General features: G+C 39.7%; 1 protein-coding gene across 2 annotated transcripts in view; it reads left to right on the forward strand.

Annotated features, from left to right (window-relative positions):
* Positions 1–14325, forward strand: part of CRB1 (crumbs cell polarity complex component 1) — a 99291-nt gene that overhangs the window by 19672 nt on the left and 65294 nt on the right. For both annotated transcript variants that reach the window (XM_066238532.1, XM_066238522.1), the window contains exons 4-5: positions 1308–1447; positions 7613–7795. In XM_066238532.1, the coding sequence (XP_066094629.1) occupies positions 1308–1447; positions 7613–7795 (323 nt within the window). The remainder of the gene's footprint in view (positions 1–1307; positions 1448–7612; positions 7796–14325) is intronic.

Raw genomic sequence — 14325 nt, forward strand, 5'->3', positions numbered from 1 at the left:
AAGCACCAGGGCAGGAACTGCACAAAATGCCAAGAGAAGGAGGCCGAACCCTTGCCACCTTCATCTCTGCACCTGAATGTGCCGTGAATAACTCTTCTATTTTATCCTGACCTCTGTTACTACCTAGACTTTGAGAAGACAGTCATAAGGTCAATAAATACAAAATGACTTCATTTTCCCAACACCACAACAGAAAATGACCTATAATATTGGCTTTGAGGTACAGGGGAAAGTCATAACCATACATCAAAAGGAGGTTCTTGCAGATCAATGGTCTCTGCAAATGGCGTCTTGAATTCCATGAATCGAGGTCCACTGCCGGTGCCTGCTTGAGCACAGGGCTCTCAGAGAGTAGAATTCTAGTAAGCTTTCTTAAATTAAATAAATGGAAGAGTGCATAGAGGATTTCTAACAAGCTATATGTATGTAAATTATGGTCACTGATTATGTGTGCTAATATTTTAGTGTCCTTACTAAAATCTTAATACCTGTGTCTGGTGATAAACATACACACAGCCATGGTGAGTCTAAGTCTTTATAAGTTCATGAGTGTCCTATCTTTTTATCTAAACCAAGTAATAGCCCTTGTTTTCACAATATTCAACCTTTGAGGTGACCCTGTCTCAAAAACCACCTCTTGATAAAGTCACTAACTTTCCCCATGGGATTTGTCTATGGATCTGACAGATAATCCTACTCAATTAATGAATGATTACAAATAGCAGAACTAAAATATTTTTGTAATCTAAAAATGAGAGAACATGAGTCACCAACTCATATAATGAAGGCTCTTTCTGCTTTTTTCATAATTTATTGTTTCATTTTTTTGTAAAGGACCTTATTAATAGGCCCTCTATATAAAAGAGTGACATGATGCTATAAGTCATTCTCTACTGACTTCACAGATATTTACAACTTTATTTAGTATTTCGTAGTAGTAATTTATTCAGTATTTCTCATGCTTGCTTGTGTCTATTCTTCATATGCACATTTAATTATCACAACCTTATGACAGAGGAACTATTATCTGAAATTTATGGATGAGGAAACTGAAGGGAGTAATCATAATTTCCAAATAAGTTTTGCAGGAAAACGTGAAAGCTATAGTTGAAAAGATCAGGAGATATTAATGTGAAAACACATCATGCTTTCAGGCCAATAGAGATGACTCCCCAGGGTCTTTGAGTTAAATAACAAAAACAGGCTATAGGTCTCAGGTCAATGGGCCAGTAAGGAGACAGAATAAAGATATTTGACTCACTCAATATGACTGAGTGCTGATGTGACAATTTCATTTCATTCTCCAGATATAGCTGTACCTGCACGGGTAGTGGCTTCACGGGAACTCACTGTGAGACCTTGATGCCTCTATGCTGGTCAGAACCCTGTCTCAATAATGCTACGTGTGAGGACAGTGCTGACAATTATACCTGTCACTGCTGGCCTGGTAAGAGACACAATATCTCCCATCATTTTGTTTTTGTTGTTGTTTAGATTAGAAACAAATTGCTTATAACAAATAAAAGTAAAATTTCTTACTAGTAAAGGTTTATAACCAACTCTAGTAGTTATCATTATCTAATTGAATTGTACTCTTCAGTAGTCACACATACTTGCTGCTACATTGTGCATTGTTTAAAGTAGGCTACCATGCCACCCAAGCCTTAGAACCTTCTAGAAGAAACAGAGAAGGGGGGAAAAATCAGCAGAGGGTTCAATTTCAGCCATTCATAAGGAAAAAAATTCACTAGAAGATGCTTCCTTTTCCTACAGGATGTTTTCTCTGACACCTACAATATATTAAAATCCAGAAGACAATATTAAAATTTTAGGATCTTGGATTATAGTTCAAGGAGTTAGTCAATATGATTAGGATGGTCCCCATAGAGGGTGTAGAATAGTATTCCAGAATTGGAGTATTCTCCCAATCACTTATAATGTAAACATAAATACAAGTTAAACATACATAAGCTATAATTAAAAACTACACATAAAAGATAACTAGACTCAACGTGTAGAGATGATACCACAATCAGTAGAAAACTCTCTGTGACACTTGAATCATCAGGCCACCTATAAATACTGATGTTAATTCTGGCAAACAACCTGCTTGACCTACTTTTAACCTAATTCTCAATAGGATTGCATTGATAGAAATAAATGAGCATTTCAACACTCTTCCTTTTTGGTCCACTGGAAAAAAATGATATAAACTTATGATTATTTACAATCTAGTGTCTATAAGCTTACTGATCAGCTAGCTCCTCTCCCCATTCATTTTATATCTAAGGAAAGGATACTCTTGTGGTTAGAGAGAAAACATCAAGATTGGGGTCAATCCAATCAGGTGTGGCTTTTCATTAAAAGACATCTCTTTGCCTAAGGGATATTTAACACACATTGGTTTAATATATTTTGAGGGTAAAACAACAAACAAACAAGCAAGCAAACATGAAAGTATAACAGAAGTTTCTTCTGTGGCTCAGAAATTGGTGTATGTCAGCCCTGGCCGGTTGGCTCAGCAGTAGAGCGTCGGCCTAGCGTGTGGAGGACCCGGGTTTGATTCCCGGCCAGGGCACACAGGAGAAGCGCCCATTTGCTTCTCCACCCCTCTGCCGCGCCTTCCTCTCTGTCTCTCTCTTCCCCTCCTGCAGCCAAGGCTCCATTGGAGCAAAGATGGCCCGGGCGCTGGGGATGGCTCTGTGGCCTCTGCCTCAGGCGCTAGAGTGGCTCTGGTCGCAACATGGCGACGCCCAGGATGGGCAGAGCATCGCCCCCTGGTGGGCAGAGCGTCGCCCCATGGTGGGTGTGCCGGGTAGATCCCGGTCGGGCGCATGCGGGAGTCTGTCTGACTGTCTCTCCCTGTTTCCAGCTTCAGAAAAACGCAAAAAAAAAAAAAAAAAAAAAGAAATTGGTGTATGTCAGATAATGGATAGGGCATATTTGTTAGCCTTTGGCTTGACTAAAGTTCCAAAAAATTTCCCAGCTGTGTTGTTCCACATTCTTATCATCAACAGACACTCAACATTCAATGAACACTGGATAGAACACTCTCTAAAGTTACCTCTTCATTCTTGAGTCTCTTATCTGCAAACAAAGGGTTAAAAAGAAACCTACTTATGGCATGACTGTTGTGAAGAGTGAAATTATAAAAATGAAACCTGGCACCTCTCAGGTCCTCAAAAAAAGGCAACTATAATTTATAAAAAAGAACTTACTATATATGAAGTTCTCCACCTCGATATGAGAATTATATATGAGAGATGGTTTTTGTTCCCTAGAAGGTTTATAGTAGGGTCAGGGAGTTAAGAAGACCCGCTTACAAACATAAAAACCAGTATGTGCTCCCCCCATTCACAGATTTAATCACTCAAGCCACATGGATTCCAGTGCTAAAGATCTATATCAAGGATCTGAGAGTCATAAAGACAAGGTCCCTTCTTCCAAGGAGCTAAAATTCTAGCGGGAGGACAGTGTGAAAAAGAATGTGCATGGTACACTTTTGGATGCAACAAAAGCTATAATAAAATTCTGTAACAGGCAACAGGGCAGAAGTACAGCAAAGGCTTGACTGAGGAGGTGGCATTTTAGAAAACCTGAAAAATCACTAAGCCTCTTCCAGAAATGTACTCAGAGGCCGTGTTACTGTGGATAAGTGACTTCACTGCCCTGAGCCTCAGTTTCCTCATCTATAAAGTACAGATGATGATGATTATAATATCTGCCTCATAAAGTTATTTTGGAGACAAATTCAGTAATTGCTATGAAGCTGCCAGCTTAGCCTAGACTACAGAAAACACTTAATAAATGTTGCACTGATGCCAGCTTTAGGAGGTCGACCTCTCTAGACCCAGTGCTAGCACATGGCAACCCATTACTTATTCCAGGAAAGACAAGAGGAAGGAAAAGAAGGAGGAAGAAGGGATGGCAGTCACACAGGGCAAAGGGCACGTCCAGTTGTGCGACGTTGAGTAATCGCTCAAAGATTCTGCACTGCGCAGGGCTGGTAGGGGAGTAATGGGCTGGGCAGCAGATAAGATGAAGCCAGATCACAGTGCTGCTTCTCAACCTGCCAGCCAGGGGACAGGGAGGTGACATCATCTGGCCTGCTTTCTGGCACTTGAGTGGAAGGTGATCGAGAGAAATAAGCCGAGAGGCAGGAGTTGAGAGAAAGAGTCCTGCACTCGGTTAAACAAGAGAGAAGCCCGTTCAGAAGACAACAGTGGTTAAGAGAGGATATGAGGTCAAGAGAGGGTAGCCACCAGGGTCACTTAAAACATTGACACACAGTGGGGATTAAGAAAGAGGCACAGATTTTGGACAGGTCTGCTTTGGACCATCTTTCTTGGGTCACTGGATGGATGGTGATTTTGCCTACAGAGTAAATTCAGAATGCCTTTGTACCCTCTTCTCACTGTTATTTAATAAAGAGAAGATTTAATCCTACAAAGCTACTCCACAGCTAAGACAAGGAGAGCATACCATTGGACCATGTGACCACTGCCACAGAACTCAACGAAAAGAATCCATTGTGATAATTGCGTAGGGTCCTCACTTCCAAATTAATTAATTACGAGAAGTGTCAGCCATCTTAAGTGGCTGATCTTAAAAAGTTTTCCTGTTCCCCAGAAAAGACTGGATTTGTTAAAAAAAAAAAAAAAGAAAGAAAGAAAGAAAGAAAGAAAGAAAGAAAGAAAGAAAGAAAGAAAGAAAGAAAGAAAGAAAAGAAAAGAAAAGAAAAGAAAGAAAGAAACATAATAACCTTGGGGATTTGATTCAGTATCATATTGTTTCTCTGTACAGAGTTTTATAGGAAAACTTGTTAAAACGATTGACTATAGCCTTGGCTGAAGGGGTCTATTTATATACATGGTTAAAGGGAAGTGCAAGCAAAATCCCCACAGGGTCCCCATGGTGGAGACAGGTCTGGCAAGACAATAAATCAGAACTTCCCAATGCTCACAGTATGAATAAGATAATGCATGACCATGAAGCAAAAAAAGGATTTATGAAGGTTCTAAGTGACTTCTTAACCTGGCCCATGTGGGAGTCTTGAGACACAGAATGAGAAGAAAATTGAAACTAGCTGAATCTTTCTTCAAGTCCACCATTGTGCAACAAACACCAGTTTATGAAAGCTTGTTAAACTCATTATTTGGTGACTATCTGATTATCTTTAAATATGAAATAAAAGTATTTAAAAAGTAGACATTCAAGTTGAAGAGCCTGAGGGTTCTTGGTCACCACAACAAATTGTGGGATCTTGATCTCCCATGTGCTTTTAGTGTCCTTTATCAACTGTAAGTTTCTTCTTCAGACAGTTGAGAGAGACCCCACATCACCAGTGTATTCTACCGGTGAGCAACAGAATTTATGTTGCATTTATAATTTGACATATGACCCCATTCAGGTTTTTATTAAAATGACAAAATGAGCGGTCATATCAAATTCTCATTCTCTGCTTATTCATAGTCAGTTCTCTAGTGTATTTGTTAAACTAAGATCATAACCTAAGTTGTTGGTTAAGACAACTTGAATCACATTCAGTTATTAATGGAAGGTCGTCTATGTCACCTTTGCTCAGAACTGGAGTGATGAATAGAGAAGCGATGCTCCCGCCTTGTAAAGCTCCTAGTCTATCGAGAGAGGCAACTACACATAAAAGTAAACACACAGCCCTGGCCGGTTGGCTCAGTGGTAGAGCATCAGCCTGGCAAGTGGAAGTCCCAGGTTCAACTCCTGGTCAGGGCACACAGCAGAAGCACTCATCTGCTTCTCCACCCCTCCCCCTCTCCTTCCTCTCTGTCTCTCTCTTCCCCTCCCGCAGCCAAGGCTCCATTGGAGCAAAGTTGGCCTGGGTACTGAGGACGACTCCATGGCCTCCACCTCAGGTGCTAGAATGGCTCCAGCCACAACAGAGCAATGACCCAGATGGGCAGATCATCACCCCCTGGTGGGCATGCCCGGTGGATCCTGGTCGGGTGCACAGGGGAATCTGTCTGACTGCTTCCCCACTTCTAACTTCTGAAAAATAGGAAAAAGAAGTAAACACACAGTAAACACTCCTATAAACAATGAAAGACAGGAATTGGGGGACAGGAGGGTATACAAGAGGGTCTCATTCAGAGCTGTCCATGAGGGAAAGTCATTCTGAGAGAAGAATGGAAGATGGAGTCTGAAAGCTAAGAGCAGCCAATCACAGTCTCAGAGGGGAGTTTTCTGGGAGAGGGAACAATGTTATCAAGGCCCTGGACTAGAAGGCCTTCTAGGACAGGAATGCAGAGGTGAGAACGGGCCCAGATCAAAAGGGGCCTTTCAGGTTCACACTTTTTTTTTGTATTTTTCTGAAGTTGGAAACGGGGAGGCAGTCAGACAGACTCCCGCATGCCCCTGACCGAGATCCACCCGGCATGCCCACCAGGGGACGATGCTCTGCCCATCTGGGGCGTTGCTCTGTTGCAACCAGAGCCATTCTAGCACCTGAGGCAGAGGCCATAGAGCCATCCTCAGCGCCTGGGCCAACTTTGCTCCAATGGAGCCTCGGCTGCGGGAGGGGAAGAGAGAGACAGAGAAGAAGGAGAGGGGGAGGGGTGGAGAAGCAGATGGGCGCTTCTCCTGTGTGCCCTGGCCGGGAATCGAACCAGGGACTCCTGCACTCCAGGCCAACGCTCTATCACTGAGCCAACAGGCCAGGGCAAGGTTCACGCTTTTGAATTTTATTCTGTGTGGAAAAGGAAGCCAGTGAATGATTTTAAAGTAAAAAAAAAAATTATATACACACCCACACAGGTGGGGAAAAAAGTAGGTTTACAGTTATTGATATGGAAAATAATAAATAATACAAGTATAAATTGTGTTTTGCATACTCGCAACTGTAAACTTACTTTTGCTCCACTCTGTATGTAGTATAATATATGTTATATATTGTATGTAAATATATAAATTGTATAATATATAAATTATATATTTTACATCTATATTATATATATTTTTCCAGGTGCACATGTATATGTGAAACCAACAAAATATTAGTTCTGATAGGTACTTTCTTTTACGTTTAACGTTTACTTTTACAAAGTTGGAAATCATTCATGCTTTATGTCTCTTCTTTTCCCTAATGACCCAGCTACATCTATTCAAGCATAGGTAATTGTTTATTCTGTCTCCCTGAGTGTTCGGATGTCATTTGTTACCTGAACTTAGAGTTTTAAGGGAAGAATTTAGGGTCGGGCATGTGGACACTACAGACTTTTCAGCTATTTTCTTGAAAAATATTTTACATTTTTCTGGCTGAAAATTCAAACCACTGATATATTTAAGGATTTGGAGGCTTTGGTTAAAATGTTTAGTTAAGCCCAGGTTGTCCTGAAGTTCCATTTACTTCAAGTCCTAGTCATCAAATCTTTATGAGAATATTGGTCTATATTATACAAACGATTCCATGGCTCTCCCTGTCTGTTCCCATGGACGTCTCCTCTGACCACGGTCCTCGGAGGGCACGTGTGGTCTTGTTGGTTGGTGCCAGCACAGTGGTCAGTCAGCCTCCACTCAGGCATCTGCTCTAGGCTTGAGGAGCTTTGACCCAACAGCCACTTAACTTTTATCCCTCAAGGATACACGGGTGCCCAGTGCGAGACTGACATCGACGAGTGCGTGAGCGACCCTTGCCAGTCCGGGGGGCAGTGTGTGCAGCTGTCCTCAGAGCCACACCACGGACGCCTGGCCCAACTGCCTGTCTCACTCAGCTACCCCGGAGTTCCCGGCTATGTGTGCATCTGTCGCCCAGGATTCACAGGTGAGGCCCAGCAGAGGGGACAGGACTCCCACACTGATCATGGAATACCATGCCTTTGTCACATGGTGTGTTAGCAGCACACACTGTCCTGTATCAACTCTGTTGCTGTGGTGAAAAGGGTCCCCCTTGTGGGCATGAAATGAACAGTGTTTCACACATCAGAATTCCTAAAATCACAAGGAAAACTCTAGAAGGGGTGTAGGAAAGAGAAAACATTTTTATACATTGTACTGGGAATGAGAGCTTAACTCCAATTCTTTACCTTAAACACAGAAAATGTAGGAGTTTTTATATGCCTAAATTTCATAGTGATATTCAATTTTATTATTCAAATGTGCTTTTAAAATAAATGGTTGTAGTTATTTTTGTTTACACTGAGAAAAATGATCTAGTTGCATGCGATCTTCCTCAACATTCCGAGAGCTGAAGCTACACCATCGATTTAATTTAGAGGACTCTCTATTGTTCTGGAGCATTCTCACTTGAAAACCCAGAGGAGATGGGCAGGGAGGTTTTCCAATGAGCAGCTGTGTCTGTGTTTGCTTCCTTGTCCTGAAACCTCTCCGAAGTTTGGAGATAATCCCCACGTTTGGTCACACGTAGCAATTTCCCTACAGACACCAAAATGCCAGGGAGATCCGAATTACAATCCAGGTTTCTACATTATTTTGTTCTCAATAGATTGATACAGGGGTCCCCAGAAAATGACCCACGGATCACATGTGGCCCCCTGAGGCCATTTATCTGGCCCCCACTGCACTTCTGGAAGGGGCACCTCTTTCATTGGTGGTCAGTGAGAGGAGCATAGTTCCCATTGAAATACTGGTCAGTTTGTTGATTTAAATTTACTTGTTCTTTATTTTAAATATTGTATTTGTTCCTGTTTTGTTTGTTTTTTTACTTTAAAATAAGATATGTGCAGCCTGACTAGGCGGTGGCGCAGAGGATAGAGCATCAAACTGGGATGCCGAGGACCCAAGTTTGAGACCCCGAGGTCGCCAGCTTGAGCGCAGGCTCATCTGGTTTGAGCAAAAGCTCACCAGCTTGGACCCAAGGTCGCTGGCTCAAGCAAGGGGTTACTTGGTCTGCTGAAGGCCTGTGGTCAAGGCACATATGAGAAAACAATCAATGAACAACTAAGGTGTCGCAATGCGCAACGAAAAAACTAATGATTGATGCTTCTCATCTCTCCGTTCCTGTCTGTCTGTCCCTGTCTATCCCTCTCTCTGACTCTCTCTCTGTCTCTGAAAAAATAAAAGTTTAAAATAAGATATGTGCAGTGTGCATAGGGATTTGTTCATAGTTTTTTTTATAGTCTGGCCCTCCAACAGTCTGAGGGACAGTGAACTGGTCCCCTGTGTAAAAAGTTTGGGGACCCCTGGATTAATACCTGATGAAAATATTTCAGTCATTACTGGAGATTTCTGAGGGAAAGTATATGAGAAATAAGAAAAAAAGGAAGTCTACTTACACTTAAGTATGCCTTTTTAAAAAAATATTTCAGTTTGAAGTTTAATGGTCTTTGATTCACAGCAGTGTTTGTTGTAAGGTTGCTGTTAGGAGATGTTATTTCCTTATTCAGTGTTCCTCTGTGTCGCATGGAGGAGAAAGTTCTCTTTGGTGTCAGCATCAGGATAAGTAATATTTTCCCTAAACAACTTCTAGCTTGCATGCAGTTTTTTCCCCCCTTAATAAAATGCATGCAAATAAATCTTGATAAATGATAAAAAGCATGAAATAAATCTTGGAATACAATGCATTTCCCGATCTTGTAGGCTGCTAGAAATCTTATAGGTGAGCTTGGATTCTACGAGCATGGAGCTTTTTCTGGGACATATTTATGCATTGACCTCACCTCCGGGATTATTTAAGTTTCCTGTTTCTTATAGTTGTCTCTTTTTAATTTCTTTCTAAATTATTTGATCTTGGTGTATGCATTTTGTTTTTTTCAGCTACTTTAAATCCTTCTTGGAACAGGGTAGGAGGGTTATAAATTATTTTTTAATATCAGGTTTAGGGTCATAAAGAGGAGAGTCTATCAAAGTTGGAAGCCATTGCTATTATTGCCTCATTGGATAAAAAAGTATGGTTGACTAATGAATCTGCAGAGCCTAACAAGAGGAATCGTGGAATATTCCAGAAAAGTGTGCTGGATTTAATTTCTAAAGGGCTGACAAGAATAATACTCTGAGTTAAGAAGTCCTAGATGCCCCAAAGCTTTGCAGCATAGTGAAACAGTTTATTATTTTTTTTCCATTCACATGAATTCCAAAATTAAGTTATCATGATCAGCTGTCCTCAAAAACGGTGATTCAGGGTAACATACTCACTGGTCTTTTTTTGTTAGTTTATTTGTTTCTGTTTTTGTTTTTTAATCTCCACAATGTGGCTTCCACATACCCCGTGTTCTTCTGCAGCAAGCCTCTGCAGAGGAAAGATAACCAAGCAAGGTGTCTAAGTTTTTATGGGTCACACCCTGAGAGTGGTGACTGTCTCTTCTACTGCAATTCCATTGGCCAAAATTAGTCATATGACCACATTTAATGGCAGCCAACACAAATCTAAATTGTTTTTATTTAAAGTAAAGAGAAAAACAAATGTGTTTCCTGAACAGCTGCTCAACTTGTCATGATAGCTAGAGTTGGCAGATTGGGGCTACAGAGCTAGGTTCTCCAAGTTTATTCTCCTACCTAGTGTGGCACATATATAAATAAACATATTTTATGTCTGAATATGTTTTTCTTTTCTTTCTAAAATTAAACTTAAAAAAAGATAATATTAGATTCACAAGCAATTATAAGAGATAAAAAGGGAGGCCCATGTGAACTTACCTAGTTTCTCCAATGGTAACATCTTGATGAATTTATCTTACCAGGATATCAACCATGATACATTCTCCTTGTGGAACAGTTCCCTAATCTCTAGCAAGTGCTAATCTGTTCTCCTTTTCTGTAATTGTCAATTAAAGGATGTTATATAAGTAGAATCATATACCACATACAATTTGGGGATAGGTTTTCTTTTTCTACTCAACATGATTTCTTGGAGATTCCTCAGGTTGTGTATATAAATAAATACCTTGTTTCTTTCTATTGCGAAGTAGTATTCCATGGTATGTACATATCACAGGTTGTTTAAACCATTCACCCATTGAAAAGCATCTGGATAGTTGGCAGTATTATGAATAAAGCTGCTATAAACATTTCTGTATAGGCTTTTGTGTGACTATAAGAATTCATTCCTCTGGGATGAATGCCAAGGAGTGAAATAGGATCATATGGTAGTTATATGTTTATTTTTCTAAGAAACTGCCAAATTGTTTAACAGAGTGGCTGGAAAACATTCCCACTAGCAATATGTGAGTGATCCAATTTTTTGTGCATTATCACCAGTATTTTACGTTGTAGCTATTTCTCATTTTAGTCATTCTGATAGATAATGCTATTTCACTGTGGTTTTAATGTGTTTCCCTAGTGACTAATGATGTTGCACATTTTTTACCACGTGCTTAATTTTCATCTATATGTCCTCTTCAGCAAATATCTTTCCATGTCTTTTGTCCATTTTCTAATTATTATTATTATTATTATTATTATCATTTTGTTTTTACTGTTGAGTAATTTTCAGCATACAGACCCTGGGCATATTTTGTTAAGTTTATACCCAAACATTTCATTTACTTTGGAGTGACTGTAAATAGTATTTTATTTTTAATTTCAGTTTCTACATATTTGCTGTTAGTATATAGACATGTGGTTGATTTCATGCATTGATGCTGTATCCCGAGACCTTGTCGAACTCATCTATTAGATGTAGGAGTTTCCTTATTATCAATTCCATAGGATTTTCTACAATTATGCCATCTGACAATAGAAACAACATTTAATTCAGAGGTTATATGCAATTAGTGTTAATTCTTCTTTAATTTGGGAAGAATTTTTTTAGTGAAATCAACTGGACTTAGAGATTTCATTTTCTGGATATTTTAAATAACAAATGAAATTTTAGTAATGGCTATAGAACTATTCAGATTACCTTTTTCTCCCTGAGTGAGTTTTGGTAGTTCCTGTATTTCAAGGGACTGGTCCATTTTTTTCCTTAAAATTGTGTATTTGCTTGTTGTTGGGTAGAATCCTATTACATCAATGAAATTCTTATTGAGGAAATGTGTTGATCACACCTTCTATATTCTTGTTTATTTTTCTGTCAAATTTATTAGCATAATGTTACTCATAGCATTGTTTTATTATCCCTTTGACACCTACAGGATTCATAGCAGTCTCTTCTGTTTCATTCCTGATTTTGATTATTTGTATCTTCTCTCTTTTTATTTTTTGACATGTTATTTCACAGGTTTATCAATTACATTGATTAACCAGCCTTTAATTTTATTGATTTTTCTATCATTTTCCATTTTCCATTCTATTAATTCTTATTCATTACTACACCCTTTTCGTTTGGTTTGGGTGTGTTTTGCTTTTGTTTTTTTTCTAGTTTCTTTCTTTTTTTTATTTTTTATTTTTATTTTTGTATTTTTCTGAAGCTGGAAACGGGAGAGACAGTCAGACAGACTCCCGCATGCGCCCCACCGGGATCCACCCGGCACGCCCACCAGGGGCGATGCTCTGCCCACCAGGGGGCGATGCTCTGCCCCTCCGGAGCGTCGCTCTGCCGCGACCAGAGCCACTCTAGCGCCTGGGGCAGAGGCCAAGGAGCCATCCCCAGCGCCCGGGCCATCTTTGCTCCAATGGAGCCTTGGCTGCGGGAGGGGAAGAGAGAGACAGAGAGGAAGGCGGGGTGGGGGGGTGGAGAAGCAAATGGGCGCTTCTCCTATGTGCCCTGGCCAGGAATCGAACCCGGGTCCCCTGCACGCCAGGCCGACGCTCTACTGCTGAGCCAACCGGCCAGGGCCTCTTTCTTTTTTTTTTATAAACAAAAGAAATTTATTTCCTATAGTTTTGGAAGTTAAAAGTCAGGGTGTCAGCATGGTTCTTTTTCTGAGAAAGTATTTATTACCCATTCTTCCTAAAGGATGGCTTTGCTGAATATAAAACTTATGATAGTTTTTTGCTTTCAGCATCTGAAAAGTTCAACCTCATTGCCTTCTGCACCCCACAGTTTTAAATGAGAATCTGTTGTCACTGTATTAGTGTTTCCATACAGGTAATGCCTTCAACTTAGTTGTTAGTTTTCAGAAGTTTATTTATGATGTGTCTCGAGGTCAATTTATTTGTTTTTTGTTGTTGTGTTTTTATTTTTCCTTTTTGGGCTTTATTCAGCTTTTAAAATCTGTGGATTAATGACTCTTGCTAAATTTGGAAAGTCTTCATCCAATTTTTCTTTAATACTTTCTCAGCCCTGCCTTCTCTTTCTCCTTCTGGGACTCAGGTTACCCTGCCACAAGGTCCTGAGGCTGTGTGCATTTTTTTTCTCAGTCTGTTTTCTCTCTGTTGATTCAATTGGATACATTCCATTGATCTGTCCTTAAATTCACTGATTCTATTCTCTTTCCTCTTCTCTCTACAATTGAGCCCTTCCAGGTAATTATGTCTCCTGATATATTTTTCACTTGTATGACATTTTTTTGTAACATTTATTCTTTTGTGGATATTTTCTATGTTTTCTTTCATGTCAAAAGAATTTGTAATTGCTTGTTAAATTACTTTTATGCTGGTTACTTTAAAATTCTCATTAGATAATGCCAACATCTGATTCAACCCAGTGATGACATCAGTTCATCTTTTCTCATTCAAGATGTGATTTTACTGGTTCTTGGTATGACAGGTGATTTTAAACTGTATCCTGAACATTTTGGATATTATATTCAGAAACCAAAAGTCTCATGTCATGAGATAATTGAGAAAAATCAGAAGATTCATTTAGGTATTGTAATTATTATAATTGACATCTGGAAACTCACGTATGTAGAGCAATAATAATGATTAATTACTATTATCTAATGCCCCAAAATCATTTAAAAATTTTTTGGCAAATTATCCTCATGTACTGTTACAACAATCTTGTACTCGTTGTTGCCATGCTACGGAAGAATGGTATTTAAACACTTGATATCAAGGTCTGTACAATTGACTGCAATCCACATATTTTATAACTATAATGGGAAGCTTCAAAAAAAAATCTGTAATTGGAGAAAGTTTGGCGCTGAATAACACTGTTCAGTTCATTCCAAAATCAGTCAGTTATCTGTGTTTTGTACGACCATCCTTGACCGCTGCTGGAAGGAATGTTGGCTGCTTCTTACTATGATGTCGTAGCTGTCCAGTGCGGGGCACTGGGCTCAGTACTTGCAATAGAAAGATGAAAATACATGTTCTATTCCCCAAAAAACCAAAAGAGCATGAGGAAAAAGATGCATAAAAATAAGATAATATATCTGCCACAGGGAAGCCATGAAGGTACAGTCAGAACTATTAGCAAAGAGGAGCTTCTGCCAGAGTGCCATTAGCAAAGAGTGCTGTTCATGCCAGAGAGAACTCAGTGGACGTTATAAGAATACAAACAACTTGATA

Source organism: Saccopteryx bilineata, chromosome 1 (genome assembly GCF_036850765.1).
Source record: "Saccopteryx bilineata isolate mSacBil1 chromosome 1, mSacBil1_pri_phased_curated, whole genome shotgun sequence".
NCBI classification, from domain to species: Eukaryota; Metazoa; Chordata; class Mammalia; order Chiroptera; family Emballonuridae; genus Saccopteryx; species Saccopteryx bilineata.